General features: G+C 35.7%; 2 protein-coding genes across 9 annotated transcripts in view; one reads left to right on the plus strand and one right to left on the minus strand.

Moving 5' to 3' along the window:
- Nucleotides 1-10,707, minus strand: part of LOC131524278 (spectrin beta chain, non-erythrocytic 4-like) — an 87,232-nt gene extending 76,525 nt beyond the window's left edge. For 5 of the 8 annotated variants that reach the window (XM_058751246.1, XM_058751249.1, XM_058751245.1 and 2 more), the window contains exon 1: nucleotides 10,337-10,706. The gene's annotated coding sequence lies outside the window, so the exon portion shown is untranslated. Of the gene's footprint in view, nucleotides 1-6,507; nucleotides 6,715-10,336 lie in introns of all 8 variants that reach the window. The other 3 variants (XM_058751243.1, XM_058751248.1, XM_058751250.1) reach the window with 3 other exon arrangements.
- Nucleotides 10,708-13,638: 2,931 nt separating this feature from the next.
- Nucleotides 13,639-17,278, plus strand: blvrb (biliverdin reductase B). The gene is made up of 5 exons (XM_058750647.1): nucleotides 13,639-13,886; nucleotides 14,643-14,804; nucleotides 15,522-15,611; nucleotides 15,708-15,839; nucleotides 15,975-17,278. The coding sequence occupies exons 1-5, from the start codon at nucleotides 13,802-13,804 to the stop codon at nucleotides 16,127-16,129; spliced, it is 624 nt and encodes a 207-aa protein (XP_058606630.1). The 5' UTR covers nucleotides 13,639-13,801; the 3' UTR covers nucleotides 16,130-17,278.
- The last annotated feature ends 66 nt before the right edge of the window (nucleotides 17,279-17,344 follow it).

Consider the following 17,344-nt stretch of genomic DNA (forward strand, 5'->3'; position numbering starts at 1 on the left):
TACAGACAAGGAGACAAGGCACTCACAGAAAAATGAATAGATCAAATGGCAACTCAACATGGCCAAATGCATTTTTGACATTTGGTCTTTTGTTTACTGTCAGATTTATAGCTGATTTGACATAATGTTGGTGAAATGTAAATTTGGCATGCAGTTTCAGTCTTTTCATATTGAAGTAGAAAGAAGCTGTTCTAGCATGACTAGGAACTAGCTGCCAAGGGGGTGTTATCAAGATGGCCGCCAGGTGAACTAACTTGCCTTAAAGGGACAGTTCACCTAAAAATGAAAATTCGGTCACACTTTATATTAGGTGGCCTTAACTACTATGTACTTACATCAAAAATAAATACAATGTACTTATTGTGTTCATACTGTATTGAAAAACACTATTGCTGCTATTGAGGTGGGATACAGGTAAGGTTAGGAGCAGGTTTGGTGGTATGGGTAGGTTTAAGGGTGGGTTAAGGTGTAAGGGACGGGTCAACAGCGTAATTATAAATGTAATTACAGAAATTAATTACAGATGTAATTACATATAAGTATTTTTAAAAATATAAGTACAATGTAAAAACATGTATGAACACAATAAGTGCATTGTACCACATGATTAATTCAAATGTAAGTACATAATAGTTAAGGCCACCTAATATAAAGTGGGACCGAAAATTCTGTCACCATTTAATCACCATCATGTCATTCCAAACCCACAAGACTTTTCAACAAAGGTTCATTGGGAAAAAGTGTGTTTGACAACATTTCTGCTAATAGTACATTGCTTTTGCATATGTCAGACTTTCAAAGTGAAATGTGCAGAGAGTAGCGCTAAAAGCACGTTCAGTTTTATTTGAAGCAGATGAACGTGAATCTGGCAACAGTTTGTTACAGTATGTTGGTTCTTGTATGTATCACAGCAATTTGGAAATTAAAAGTATGGTGAGTAGTGCTGAAAATGCCACCTACACTAAACACTACCTTAAAACTAACCGATATTGTTAACAAAATCAAATGTAACGCTTGCAACCATGCCATTTTAGCTTATTTATACAAGTGTTTGACCTTTATTTTTTAAGCTTACTTGTGATTCATGCGTCACAGAAGACTTGTACCTAAATGCTGTCAATGCTGTACCGGGTGTGCTACCGAGCAAGTTTACCATGTCAGAAAAGCCATACATATGGAGCAGGTCATGTAATGTAAACATAAAAATGTATTAGTTTACAAATGTTTTACTTTTTTCTTTTTACAAAAAATTGTTTTAGAAAAGTTAGAAAGATGTTTTTGAAGTTGTTTTACAGCCTCTATTTAATCTGGAAACTGCTGTGAATTGAATGTACAGGTGCATCTCTGGAGTTTTAAAAAAAATGTAGAGGCATGTTTTTTTCCCAATAAGCCTGGGTTGACTTTTCTTTATCTTTGAAACACAAATGAAGATCATTTTTAAATCTGAGAGATTTTTGTTCCACCATTTCAAGCCTTGTTCCATCAAGTCTTGTATGCTTCAAAAAGTTTAATAAAGAGATCATAAAGCTAATCCATGTGAATCGAGCTGTGCAATCAATGTGAATAATATGTGAATAAAAGGCTAAATTAAATCTGTTCATCATATAAAGCAATTATGTCCCTTCACAAAGATTGGATTTTATCACTCAATGTGGATTAATTTTACTGACCCTTTAAAGTGACGTTGCCAACATAAAGCTACACAGAGTACAGGTTTGTATGTTACAGACAGGGTTTCTCTCTGATATGCTTGATTGTCACATCTAGTGCAATTTACAATCACACACAAATATATCTAATTGTCTAGTAACCAATTTAATATGAAGAAAAATGTTCCTTTGTGTTTACTGCGGTGGTGTACAATGACTGATGGGTATATTTACCATTTTCACTTTCTGTGAAGATATACTGTACACTTGCCTTTTTAGTGTCTTTGAGACTGAGCCTAGATGCTGTCTACAACTAATGGCTTAATACCCTGCGAAGTCTACTTTGCAAGGCACTGTGAAGTGACTGGAACACAGCCATGGCTCCCGACATGTAAACTAATGTAAGGCCTATATGTGCTGTGCAAGCTAGCTTAACAGGTGTTTTGCGTCACAGTTATGAGCCTACTATGTTATCTAAAGTAGCTCAGAAACGCTGCATTGGCTCTATTCAGCATCCAGGACCGGAATGATTTGTTTTATGAGTCAGATCTTTCTGTGAAACCAAAACAAATAACTGTCCCATTTCCCCTCAAGCTGATGTACAGTAACTAGAGGGTGACGTCACAGGGTGACCTTTTTACAGGAATACAGAACAACTGGGTCAATTCACCTACCAATGTAAGAGAGAGCACCCCCTCTTTTTTTTTCTTCAGCGTCTTGAGAAGTGAATTTAGTATGAATGAATTTCTAATAGATTTAGGAGGCTAATCCTTCACCCCATCCCCCTTCCAGAAGCCTTTCCACTGTCTGCCAGTGAACAACCAGACCATCATTGGTCTGCTGAGTGCCATATGTGCTGTTCCTCGAATTTCCATCCATACAGTCACTGTTCTCATGGTTATAAACAAACACAGAGAGTCTTTGACAGGTGTGATCTGCTCTTTCTCCTCACACATTCATTGAGATTTCAGTCATTATTGTAGTGAGAGTATGCAGCACACAAATAAAGAGCGTTACCCTCCCCCAGTACTCATAAACCCAAAATCTCAACAGCACCATCCCCCCATAATAACACACACACACACACACACACACACACACACACACACACGTGCACACACACACACCATGGTTTTGGACATCCTGACAAATATTCCAAATGGCACATAAAGAGACAGAAAGAGATACGCTGAATTTATGTTTTGTGTGACAGATCTATGCCATTCATTCTTATTTCAAATATATATTTGCATTATATACATTTTCATATTTCACTTGTACATTCATATTTTTATATATTTTTACATTTATGAAGCGCCAAACATGAAACCTTAATAAATAAAATCTTAATATTTAAATGTATTTATTTTATATATGGAAGTAAATCAAAATATATTTTTATTAATCTGAATATATAAATGTAAATCGGAATATATATATATATATATATATATATAGTTGTAAGTCTGAATATATGGAATTAAATCAGAATGTATATTTATGAATCAGAATATATAAAAGTAAATCAGAATATCTAAAGATAAAAATCTTAATATATAAATGTAAAATGTGAATATTATAATTCTGAATATATAAATACAAATTGCAATATGTAGATATATTCAGGCTTACAACTAGTCAGCCACCAATTGTGCAAGTTCTCCCACTTAAAAAGATGAGAGAGGCCTGTAATTGTCATCATAGGTATACCTCAACTATGAGAGACAAAATGAGAAAAAAAAAATCCAGAAAATCACATTGTAGGATTTTTAAAGAATTTATTTGCAAATTATGGTGGAAAATAAGTATTTGGTCAATAACAAAATTTCATCTCAATACTTTGTTATATACCCTTTGTTGGCAATGACAGAGGTCAAATGTTTTCTGTAAGTCTTCACACACTGTTGCTGGTATTTTCACTCAAAATCTCACGATACATGGCCCCATTCATTCTTTCGTTTACACGGATCAGTCGTCCTGGTCCCTTTGCAGAAAAACAGCCCCAAAGCATGATGTTTCCGCCCCCATGCTTCACAGTAGGTATGGTGTTCTTTGGATGCAACTCAGCATTCTTTCTCCTCCAAACACGACAAGTTGCGTTTTTACCAAAAAGTTATATTTTGGTTTGATCTGACCATATGACATTCTCCCAATCCTCTTCTGGATCATCCAAATGCTCTCTAGCAAACTTCAGACGGGCCTGGACATGTACTGGCTTAAGCAGGGGGACACGTCTGGCACTGCAGGATTTGAGGCCTTTGTTACTTTGGTCCCAGCTCTCTGCAGGTCATTCACTAGGTCCCCCCGTGTGGTTCTGGGATTTTTGCTCACAGTTCTTGTGATCATGAATTCTTGTCTTCCATTTTTTAATAATTGCTCCCACAGTTGATTTCTTCACACCAAGCTAGTTACCTATTGCAGATTCAGTCTTCCCAGCCTGGTGCAGGTCTACAATTTTGTTTCTGGTGTCCTTTGACAGCTCTTTGGTCTTGGCCATGGTGGAGTTTGGAGTTGGACTGTTTGAGGTTGTGGACATGTGTCTTTTATACTGATAACGAGTTCAAACAGATGCCATTAATACAGGTAACGAGTGGAGGACAGAGGAGCCTCTTAAAGAAGAAGTTACAGGTCTGTGAGAGCCAGAAATCTTGCTTGTTTGTAGGTGACCAAATACTTATTTTACCGAGGAATTTACCAATTAATTCTTTAAAAATCCTACAATGTGATTTTCTGGATTTTTTCCTCCTCATTTTGTCTCTCATAGTTGAGGTATACCTATGATGAAAATTACAGGCCTCTCTCATCTTTTTAAGTGGGAGAACTTGCACAATTGGTGGCTGACTAAATACTTTTTTGCCCCACTGTATAAGTAAAAAACTGTAAAAAAATACATTCTGATTTACTTCTATATATTCACAATTTACATTTATACATTCAGATATTATATAATTATTTCCTGTTTGGTGCTTCATATAAATTATACTGTATATATTTGCATATATTTAAATGTGTGTGTGTGTGTATATATATATATATATATATTCATGAATGTATGTATGTATGTATGTAGGTACACACACACACACACACACACACATATGTACAAGTTTGACTTTTTTTTTTTTTTTAAATCCTCATGATGTTTAAACAGACTTGGCTCAAGAAAGTGTTTCAGATGTTTCACAGTTGGCCTATTTTCACAGATTCTTCACAAATCATGAGATTTAATGGGGAGGTATAGTATGTGGGCCATGTATTTTATGCAAAAAGGAACTCATGTCTTTAAGGCACACTGACATTTTCCGTTTTGTCACGGAGTAAAATTCACAATCACAATCCACTTGGCACATTCTTTTGTAATTTCATTTGATTTTTCAATGTATTAATAACACAAAAATACCCAAAATAGACTGTAGATAGCTTGGAAAATCATTTTTAGAACAAACTGTAAAAATGAAAATGATCAAATACTCTGTATCAAAAAGCAAACAGCAAAAGGGGGCACTGAGATATATCACTATCCCCAAATGAGAGACATATAAGTTTTCTTATCACATTAAACAAGTTCTTTGTCAATTAGATTAAGCACTGCAGTCCCACCACTGGAAAGTGAATTAGTCTAGAATTTTAGTAAACCAGAAATCTATGTGACCACAATTTAAGTTTTCAACAAATGAGTTTAGGATTAAAAAAAATAAAATAAAAAATCTATAAGCCAACATTTGTAATTAATTTCAGAGAGTGATATGTATCTTGCTAAACTGATCCCAACCACATAATATTAAAATGCAAACCTGACCTAGAAATATTACTCCCACTTTTGGGAAAATACACCCACAAAGTCTGTGAGCTGTTCAACACAAGCTCATAAGTGTGATCTCTGGTGAGAAATCAGGAAGCTTGTTCTAATTCATCTTAGTTGGTGTTCCACAATCTCTTCCTTTATTTGCAGCCTCATTTGATTAAGTGTGGGATTGTGGAGAATCAAGAATATCAGAGAGAAACCCTGTCTGTAACATACAACTTGTGCAGCAAAAAATAGTGTAATTTAAATGTTTATTTCTGATAAATACTTATTTAGTGAACTTTTAACTTTTTTAAATCTCAAAGCTAACATACATTGATTAAAAGACAAATGCTTTTATGTCATAGGATTAGTGCTGGGCAATGATTAATTGCGATTAATCGCATCCAAAATAAAAGTTTTTGTTTATATAATATATATGTGTACTGTGTATACTTATTATGTATATATAAAGACACACCCATACAGTATATATTTAGAAAATATTTACATGTATATATTTATTTTCATATAATTTATATTATATATAAATATATTTAATATAGAAATATAACATATTTTTCTTAAATATATACATGCATGTGTGTGTTTTTTTTTTACAGGATTAATGGAATATACTTATAGGTCCAAACTGAATTTAATGTTTACTGACACGAATGTTGTTACAATTAAATGAATATGTATTACAGTTTAAATTACTAAATGCAATTAGTTGAAATTAAGAGTGCTTTTTAACCAATAAAGTAAGACCTGAGTGCATCTTTATATGTAATTACTTCTATTTATGGTGAACTAATTAAAAAAAATGACAAAAGTTATTATATCATAATATATAATAAAATACTTTAAAGTAAAACTTATAATTTGACATTATTAAAAAGTGCACTTTGTAAAAGTGTACTTAAGTGAACACTTTAAGTGCACTTTCAACACAATTAAGCGCACTTCTTTTTCACAAGTGTTCACATATTAATAATACACAAACAACAGGAAATCTACACACACAAATTTAGCTAGTAAGAAAACAAATTTGCAATGTATCTCTTACACAACCTGTGTATCGAATGACATTGGGAGTCAGTATAATGTACCCAGGGCTTCCCTGACCACTTCTCCGATACCAGTAGTAATGGTTTGACCTCGTGTCAGGCTCTCTTGTCCTTATACCAGGCCTGTCGGGGCTTTATTCCTGCCCAGCACCTGGTGTCCACGGACATGACAGGCGTCTGACTGCAGGATCTGACTGACATGTGTTTCTCCCTGACAAACAAACACAGCTGTGAGAGGAGCACGAGTCTTCAGGCGTTCACAAGTTCACAATTAACTGCACTCCTCACAGGCTGTCTCAAGAATCAGACACGACTGCACCACACACACACACACACACACACACACACACAGTGACTACGTTTGATTCAGGTCATTTATCTTCTGAGGTTTCAGGCAAAATCAGTAGTTCTGGTTGATGGACTGTGGATTTTAGCGAGTAAATGTGTCGAAAAGGCCTGTTTTTTTGAAGGTGGGTAAATCAAGGAGTTGAAGCCTTATTCTACCACTGTTCCTTGCAGAGTATTGCTCATTATTATACGGCTTTGGCTGTGCTCTGGACCTTCCTCACAGTACCGGCCAGTCGATAAATCTCAGCCTCTCTTACAGAGCTGACAAACGTAAACTCTGCTCAGCCTTTCACCTCCTTAGAGATACACAGATTCACCAAGAAATGATGAAGGGACAATGATGTAATCAAAAGGACACTATTCAACAGCTGACCATGACACTGGAGTTAAAACGACCGTGTCATTTATTTAAAGTAATGGTCTAATGAAAAATCATGGTTTTGTTCGGTTTGTCTATAGAAGCAAATACCTTTTTCAACATTGAACAAAATTAAAGATTATTATGTTTAAAGTTCCCTTGACACCAGAGTATTCATGTGCAGAACATATACTGTACTAGCTTTACTTACTGCAGAGTTTTTTTTTAAATGATAACATCTAAATTTACTGGTTTTATTCAAATATAAAATATTATTTAACATGACTGCTTCCACATTGATTTTTATGTGTAAAAAAAGTTAGAAATAATTATTTAAGATGACACTTTTTACAGAGTAGTACATAACATAAAATATTATATTTTCCAAAGACATCTCAATGAATATTAAAATTAAACACTGACTTAGAAAGTTTTTTTTGTTTTTGGTTTTATATTAATGAAAATTGATTGAAAATTGGTGTATGGTGAAATTATGTTTTAAAAAGCCAAATGCCTAAAGAAAATATATTATTAATTTTTACTTTGTATGATTTTTTTTGTCTTATGGGAAATAAAATGTTTTTATTAATATTAAATAAAAATTTAAGGTTTGAATGAAACTATAAATAGTAATACTAATACTAAACGAATAAATTTGGCTGTAACAAGAGTATTTTTATTTATTTTTTTTAATTTGGTCCAAAGTATAATTATTTCAGTGCATAGGAAATTTTCACAGAATTGGAACACATCAAGTTCTGCACATGTCCCACTGCTTGTTTATATTTTTATTAAATATTTGAGCTAATTTAATTATGTTTTCAGCTATTCAGCATTAAGAGTGTAGTTCTTTCAGCTCATTTGAACACATTTTTACCATACCACGAAATCCATTTCTCAGAATTCCACAGATGTTTGGCCCAGAAAATACAATATGATTTGGTCTGGGCCAGCTTATATTAATTAGTTAGCTCTTTTTAATTTATGAAAGCAGCAGGTACCGTCCACCCTGTCTCCTCACGGTCAAGAAATAAGCATTAGGCATAAGCACAAATCTGCTTTAATATCATAATGACATCATGTTCCTAAATCAGTTTCCATCTTCTCAAGACAATGTGAGACAGACGGACTGGATGTGGATAATCTGACAGAAGAATCTGCCTCAACAAAAACAGCGGTTGCCCTTTAAAAAGGACATTCTACATTTAAACTCAAATAGGTCAGATATAGATCAGGAGCTGGGGCTTCGTCTCAGACTGTATAGGTTGCTTTCAGGGGAATAAAAAAAGTGATCCAGTCCTCAAAGAGTCGAGGAGGACCTGAGGGAGATCATGCCATGCTGCATTAACATGAAGGCCGTCAGTCCCCGGGCAGAGGACTTCTCTCTCTCTCTCTGCTTGCTGCCACCTTCCTTCATTTCTTGATTGAATTAAGTAGATATAGACATAATGATGAATTTATTCCACTGAAAATCTGCTTGGGGATCAATGACATCAATAGAACTGGACTACACATTAAACACATGCACTTATAAACAGAGCTGTGCATATTGTGTTTCAGAAACCCAATATGATTTGATTTTTATTTCAAATTTATTTTAAAAGACAACCAACCGATAGGTGCAATAGTGAACGTCAACACTACGGACTATGACACTGGTTAAAATATTTGTTACGAAATCTATTGCTAATAAAGCAAGCATTCAATCTCTTCACTGTAAAAGACTGAATTATTAATGTGCAAAAAAAACTCTTTTTAAAAAATATGCATTTGCATCAAATTAACTGAATGCATAAGTATCAAAACAAGTGCGTGTTGCAAATAAAAAAGTTGCTCTGTGTCTAAGTTGAGCATCAATAAATTTATACCACAATTATAGTATAAATCTATTAGAACACCAACATACTGGTATGCAGCAGTGTTTGCAAATATAATGACACATGTATATGGTTTCATACATAATTGAGTGTCTCTACACAGCCCAGTTAGATGGCTCAAAGTGTATTTTAAAAGGTACAATTTCATATTATGTAAAATAAATATGATTTAATATAACAAGCATAAATACATTTTTTATAATTTAAAATGGTTCTTCTTTTTAAATTTTATTTTTAAAAATGTATTTTAAATTGTTGTTTTTAAATTAAACGATTAATTAATTTTAATATAAGTTTATATTATATTTTTATTGCATTTATATTCATTCATTATTTTTTTCATAATCATAAAACATCAATTTCATAACATTATTTTTGCTATTATAACTCCTGTGTAAATGGATTTATTCCACCTGCTCTATGTGCAGAATTTAACAGTATGCATAAACAAACATTTTTGTGCCATATATGCTGCTTTAGGTGCAGCTTCTGTGCCTCCTTTGCAGTCTAAATACTACATACAGTAAGGTTGTGCATCGATATCGGGAGACTATACGACTGGAGCAATGCAGACACCAACATATATAACCTACTGATTGCATTTAACCTTACTATGACTCATACGTCCTGCCTCTTGTTTCAACTAACCAAGATCCGAAAATTAGACACCTCACACGAGACTATTCTTTTAATGCTGCTAAATGGATGGCAGTTTGACGTTTTACACAAAAAGTCCACTCCTGCTGCTAATTTCTGACACATGACTGGAGCTGTGGGTGCAGCTAGAATGCATGGATGATGTATTTCTTCAATGCCTTTACCGCATTGTTGACCATTATTCCCATCACCGTTTACACCCAGCGCTGTTTATTCTCGTCGGTTTACATATCTGCTGTTCATGCCACATATTAAATATTTTCTTCCATTCAGGCCTGTCACTTTACATTGGCACTTATTGGGCTTACAAGCAACTTTCCTCAATGTGGTCCAATGGGCAGTGTGTTGGAAAATGCAGCAGCCGCGTGCGGATAGAAATATCAGGCCTGGCTTTCTTAAACACAAAACAAGCGGTTGACATTTACAACAAGCACAATATCGCTGAAGACACGGCCCAGAAATGACTGCAGTGTGTGGCCAGCACAGGCCGGTGTTCGCTGCATTCACCGTACAGGCATCAACGGACATTATAACAGCGTACGTGAATCACTGTTCTCCAGTACGGACCTCAATGCGATTCACTGCGTCCTTACCTGCACACCCACTCCTAAGGATGAATGATTATGGCACAGATCGGCGCGGTAAAATGCTTCTCATGCGATGTATGAATAATCCCGGATGGATTGAGCGCTGTCTCTTTTCTCTGGCATACTTCAGTCAGGTGCGCGATGAGAAGAAGGGGATGCGTGGCGCAAAACGACACTCGGTACATTCGATGACACCGGTCAGTGCGCGGCTTCTTCAAGGGTGATATCACTCGCATCACATTAAAAATGTGTCTGAGGCCAGATTTGCTTGCTCGGTCAGATCGCCGGTGTGCTCGGATATCCCGTGCACCGGATACTCTCTCTCTCTCTCTCTCTCTCCCCTGCGCTCTCAATAACGCGGAGGATACAGCAGCAGTGTGATGGGGGAGCCACGCACACACACGCACGCACGCACGCGCACACACACAGGTACAGCCTAAGTGACTAGATTAAAACCCTGACAAAAAAAAAAAAAAAAAAACTATTTATGATAGGCTATAAACTAGTCTAAACTGGTACTTTACTGAGTTAGTCTCACAGCCCTCTGTGCACACACACCCGCACACACACCCACACACACACACAGCGGCGTCATGCCCATTCAAAGTGAGGGGGCACGTGCCCCCTCAGATTTTTGAGCCAAGTGGATTTTGAATGCAGCTTCCAAAAGACAAAAAATATCCTATTCATATTTTCTATATTTAATACAATCGCACCGGCGTGATTAAAACGTTCAGTGCGTCATATCATCAGCTGCTAAATTCAAATCTGCGTTCGCTGGCTGGCGCTGACGTGTTTTACAGCACTGCGCATTATAACCAATCACACACGATTCTGTTGAGCTTATGAATGCAATGACCAATCAGAGGCGTTCAAATGAGTCATCGCTAAAATGCCTGTGTTTTCTTCTCTCGCTCGCTGACTGAATACCTCTTTCTGGCGAATTCTCTCTTTAGAAACAATAAAGTGCAAATGTGTGTACGAATATGTAAGTAAGATATTCATTTCATAGTGTAAACAGCTTCAGTGATTTTAATGGGAGTTTTTGAGAGTGCTTGAACTCTAGACTGTCAGTGAAAATGTTCTTTGATCATGTAAATGTTCTTTGCTCTCTTTCTGTACAATGAAAGTGTTATGATTAGTAGCCTAACTTAAAATGTTTTTATTCACATTAACTTTCAATGTTAAATTCACATTAAATATAAAGTCAGTCGTATTAAAATATGTTATGGCATGACACCCATAGCCTATTTAATAGATTACATTATTAGGTTACTTTGACCATCGCCCACTAGATCAACTAATATAATCTATAAAGGTGCGAATCAAGATATTTCATGATATAGTTAATGCATTTGGGAATGTTTCGAATAAAAAGGAAAAAGTGCTGTTGTGGCTGCTGTGTGTCACATGATGACCCCCAAAATAAACTTATTTTATTTCAGCTAGTTGCCAGAACAAGATTTCTAATTTTCATTAATTTTAAGATAACCAAAATCGCAACTGATAAAAAACTTAAACTGAAAAACTTTAGTCTATAGACATATTTAAAAATAAAAACAATAAATTAACCAAAATAAAATATACTAGGCCTATATTTATGTCACGAATCTGGTTCGTGGTCTTCCGTCCACTCGCTAACCCTTCCTTCATATTGACTCTTACACCACACAGACATGTCACTCCGGACTACAGTTCCCATCATCCATTGCACTGATTACACATACTCAGCTGAATGCACTGAACACACAGCTGTCAACAATCACAGGCTCAACTGAGAGCCATTGCACACACTACATAACACCCACTCAGATCCTGTTCAGATCGTTGAGTATTGTCTGTGTTTAGCACTCTCCTAGTGTTAGCTACTTACCAAGCCTTTCCATGTTTGTTTTGTGTTTAGTCTCCTGTATTGTTCTGTGTGTATCACTCTCCTAGTGATAGCTGTCTTACAGAGTCTTGTTCTAGTTTAGTCTAGTCTTTTCGGATTGCCTTGTTTCCTGCTTCCTGCTTGTGTACCTTGGATTCACCCTTGTCTCGCCGCTCGGACTCTGTCTGTACCTCGTTTGGACTATTGCTCATGTTTCTGGATTACTCTTCTTGTTAAGCCCTCTGGATTCTGTTTTGCCCGTGCCATACCTGTTTGCTAGTGTTTCGATGCTGCCTGTGTTTGTTGACCACGTCTATCAATAAAAAGCTTGCACATGGATCCGCACGCCTCACGCTTCTGTCACTGTTACAGTTCATATACTTTATTTAAATACTTTATATATAAAATATAATAAATGAATAAAATATACTAGGCCTATATTTCTATACTTCATATGTAAAATATATCAAATTATAGCCTATTTAATGTTACATTTAAATAACAAAATTTAGTAAAAGTATTATCGAAAGTATTATCAAGTAGGCTAAATTTGCTTTAATGTGTTAAAAAGCTTAAAAGCATGACAAGAGATTATTATAATAATAGAATAAAATAATAGAAACATTTTAAATTTTCATGTGACATTATTACATATGAGCACTTAAGTGTGTTAAGAAAAATAGTCATGTATACATGTTTAAGCATTTTTAAGTTCATTTAAGTGGCCTTTTATTTCATTAATATAACATATGCAAGAACATTTATTTAGTAATCGACACAGTTAAGAGCACATCTTTTTCACAAGGTACAGCCATCTTGACTCTGTTATATCACCTGCATTATCATGGGGGTAAACATCAAGACTTTTGTATAATTTGGTATATTAACATTGAATTAGTTATGAAATATACACTTTAATAAAAACCTAAACATGATTTAACAGTATATTATTTTGAAGGAGGTTTTATTTTTAACCGTGAGTCCATAGCAGGTGCATGCCAAAGATGTTCATTGTAATTCACTTACTCACACCTTGGTTGACAAGTAGACAACACACAGAATCATGGTAACCTATGGTAATAAATTATGGTTTCAAAATGAACTATTACAAGTGAGAAAAGTCTAAAACCAACTGCATTTAATGACTGATAATAGCCTAAATAACCCATGATATTCTAAAAGGTAGTTAAAATACTAGTGAGCAGTTTTGAATTTATTTAGGAGTCGTTTCACCTTTAAAAGAGTTTTAGGAGGAGTTAAAGGCGTGTTACATTCGCCCACCGACAAGCTCCGCCCTTGACCTGAGCATTCTTGCTGTGATTGGTTAGCGCTAGTCATAAGCATTCAGCGATTGGACAGTTGAGAAGTCAGTCATGTAGCCGTAGCAACAACAGCAAACAGAGATCAGATCAAAAGGCGGGGCTTGTCACAATACTACGCACGCTCCCTAGTTTCCTGAAGGAGGCGTTACATACATGATAGCAGTGACATAAACGTTGAAGATCAAGATTGCAGCAAAACACACTGCTAGTGACAGAGCGCGGGGTTTCAGTAAAATCTCTCTTTGCACGTGGAATTGACCGAGTGCATTTCTACTCAGGATGACTGATGCTGTAAAAAATGTGGCAATATTCGGCAGCACGGGGATGACGGGGTTAGCGACCTTACCTATCGCAGTGGCCGCAGGTACACTTACACAGTGACACTTGGGATATACTGTACATGTTATATAAAATGTTTTTTTCTTCTCCTATGCGCTTAAGGATATTTAAATGCAGCGCTTGTGTTTGACCTTGCAAAGGTGTGACTTTGATTAAAAATAGAAACTTGTGTGGAAAGTTGGGGTCGTTCAAATTTACTAAATGCATGCAGGATTAACAGTTGCATAGTTGTTGATTAATAACACGGCAGATGTTGTTAAACTTTGTTTAAAAGTCTTTGTTATTTTTGTTTTATTTGTTTTGTTCCTTCTCTTATGCATTGTGATCACGAGATGTTTGCGAAACTTCTTAGTCATGCATAATAACTAACCTGCTGAGTCATAGTATGCGTGTTAAAGATAAGCATAAACTGACAGTTTTTATCTGAACATTGCAGAGGTCTTGATCAGCTTGCCTCCACTTCAGTTGGATTCATTGTCATTTTTGTTGAGAGTAAATAACTATGCATGAATATATAAAGGTGGGCGATTAACATAAATATAATACAAAGTAGTGCTCAGTTTTTGTTTCTTTTTAAATAAATTGTCAGTAATCAAATATTGTACTTTTATAAAATGATTGTCTCATTTTCGTATGAGCTGTTTCAAAATTATTTTGGCTGCACTTTGCTTTATTGTGATATCTTATGGTCACCTTGACCAAACAGGCACGGCATCTTGCATGACCTTTCATTTCAAGCAGTATTACCAAGTCTTCTCACTTAGATGTTTGGCTGTTCCAGGTTACAATGTGACTGTGCTGGTGAGAGACGCTGCAAGGCTTCCTCCAGACCACAAGGCCTCCAGAGTGGTGGTGGGAGACGTTCTGAACAAAGACGATGTGAAGAAGACCCTGGAGGGTCAAGATGCGGTCATCATCATTCTGGGGACAAGAACTGATCTCAGTGAGTCTACATAAACTCAAAGCACGTTTTTGGTTATATGTGACCCTGGACGACAAAACCAGTCTTAAGTGTCAATTTTTCGAAAAAGCTGAATGAATAAGATTTCCATTGATGTATAGTTTGTTAGGATCGGACAATATTTGGCTGAGATGCAGCTATTTGAAAATCTGGAATCTGAGGGTGCAAAAAAATCTAAATATTGAGAAAAACGCCTTTAAAGTTGTACAAATGAAGTTCTTAGCAATGCATATTACTAATCAAAAATTAAGTTTTGATACATTTACGGTAAGAAATTTACAAAATATCTTCATGGAACATGATCTTTACTTAATATCCTAATGATTTTTGGCATAAAAGAAAAATCGATAATTTTGACCCATACACTGTATTTTTGGCTATTGCTACAAATATACCCCAGCGACTTAAGACTGGTTTTGTGGTCACATATATGCATCATTCTTACTATAAATGAAATAATTTTACTCAAAATTCAAAATAAAATCAGCATGAAAAACTGGTTTTACTTCCGTATTGTGGCGTAATTTAGAGTAAAAAAATCCTTTGGGTATTAATTGCATCATGAAATATGATGCTTGGATGGAAGGTTTGAAATAAGTGGTTGAAAATCAAACAAGCTTGGCGTTACTAATAATTGTATCCAAATATTATTCAAGTAAGCGCACTTTATTTACTTGTTCTCTGAAATTTTGTCTGCTGGTCCCACAACGATGATGTCCGAGGGAACCCGGAACATTCTGGAGGTCATGAAAGCCCGTGGAATCCGCAAAGTTATTGCGTGCATGTCAGGTATCTATGTCTGAGCCGTATTTCTGCTTCATTAGTGTGCAAGTGCATACTGACATTTGAAGAAACTGCTGTATCTCGCTTTTTTACTTTTCACAGCGTTCCTCCTGTGGGATCGTGCCAAAGTTCCTCCTCGCCTGGTGCCGGTCACTGAAGATCATGACCGAATGTACACTGTCCTGAAGGAGTCGGGATTGGACTATGTAGCTGTCATGCCTCCACATATTGCTGGTAATAATGAGCACTAAAAAAATCGACATCCCTAAAATATGGATTTAATTATACAGTATTTAGTCTGTTTCGGTTATTTTTCTACAAGGACCTTTACTGTATGTTTAAGAAAATATGTCATTGTTGTCTTTCTAGGTGACAAACCTCTGACGGAAAAATACACTGTGACTGAGAACATGTTAAAAGGAAGAGTTATCTCCAAATATGACCTGGGCCATTTCTTTGTCAAGTGCCTTTCCATTTCTGAATGGGATGGAAAGACCGTTGGAGTTTGTGGAGAATATAGTTAATCTACTCAGGGGCACTTAGTAATTGTTGATTTAGTCTTCACTGGTCAAAATGACTTTACTTTTGCAGCATCCTTATTTTTTATTTTGCTACTCATGCCATTGTAGAAGTGTCAAATAACTCAAACTTTTTTAAAGTGCCCCTATTATGGATTTTTGAAAATTACCTTTCATGCAGTGTGTAGCACAGCTCTAAGTGAATGAAAACATCCTGCAAAGTTTTAAATCTGAAAGTGCACCGTGTGTAAAGTTATTGTCTCTCAAAAGAAAGAGTCGACTCTGAATCATTCAAAGGAGTCGTTTTTAAAACGAATCCCAAGCCGTTATTGCCCGCCCACTTGTTGCGCACGCAGACCTGGTTAAGGCTAGAAGGGATACGTATGGAGCTACTGGGCATGCGCACATCAATACAGCGTCATTTATGTCACACTGTACAACAATAATTATTATTTTTACATTATTGTAAGGGGTGGGTTTAGGGTTGGGGTAGGTGTAGACGTTAATAAAAACACAATCTAATAGGTAGAAAATTAATTTCATAGTTCGTTTCCGGTCGGAGCTGTATCCCTTCTAGCCACAACCCGCAGACTTGGGAAAACTTGATTTTCGCGTTGGTCTGAATGAAAATGCAAATTCATTCTTTGCCACTAGATGCCGCTTTTGGAGAGTTAAAAGCTCACAAACACTTCTTTAAATGAAATCGACCAATCACCGCAGATTAGCGTCATGCAAAGGAGGAGTTTGGAAAAATGAATCGTTGAGCGAATCGTTTGGGAGTCGTTGAGCAAATAAGGTAAAAAATAAAAGCATATTATAAGAAAATGAAAGTGTTTTTGACCTCGCATGCATGTCAACCTGTTGTTGGGGACTCCCAAAACCAAAATATGAACCTTTCATAACTCATAATAGGGGCACTTTAAAGGTACTGATTGCACATATAAAGTTTTTTTGTATTTTTTTTCATAAACACATAAACTGACCAGCCATAAGTGTATCTATAGTTAATCTTAGAAGTTTTGTTCTTACTGAAAAATGGATTGTAGGAGAACTCGCTGTTTGTTTTGCCTTAAGAATCATTGAATGAAAATGTAATGTGCCTAATAATGTAGTCATTTTATGTTCTGTTTTTAAATAAAGATGTTAATTTACAAAGTTATTGTTTCTCATTTACGTTGGTAGTATATTATGTGGTGTAAAAGCTATTTTGTACCCGCTTTA

Source organism: Onychostoma macrolepis, chromosome 18 (genome assembly GCF_012432095.1).
Source record: "Onychostoma macrolepis isolate SWU-2019 chromosome 18, ASM1243209v1, whole genome shotgun sequence".
Lineage (NCBI taxonomy): Eukaryota > Metazoa > Chordata > Actinopteri > Cypriniformes > Cyprinidae > Onychostoma > Onychostoma macrolepis.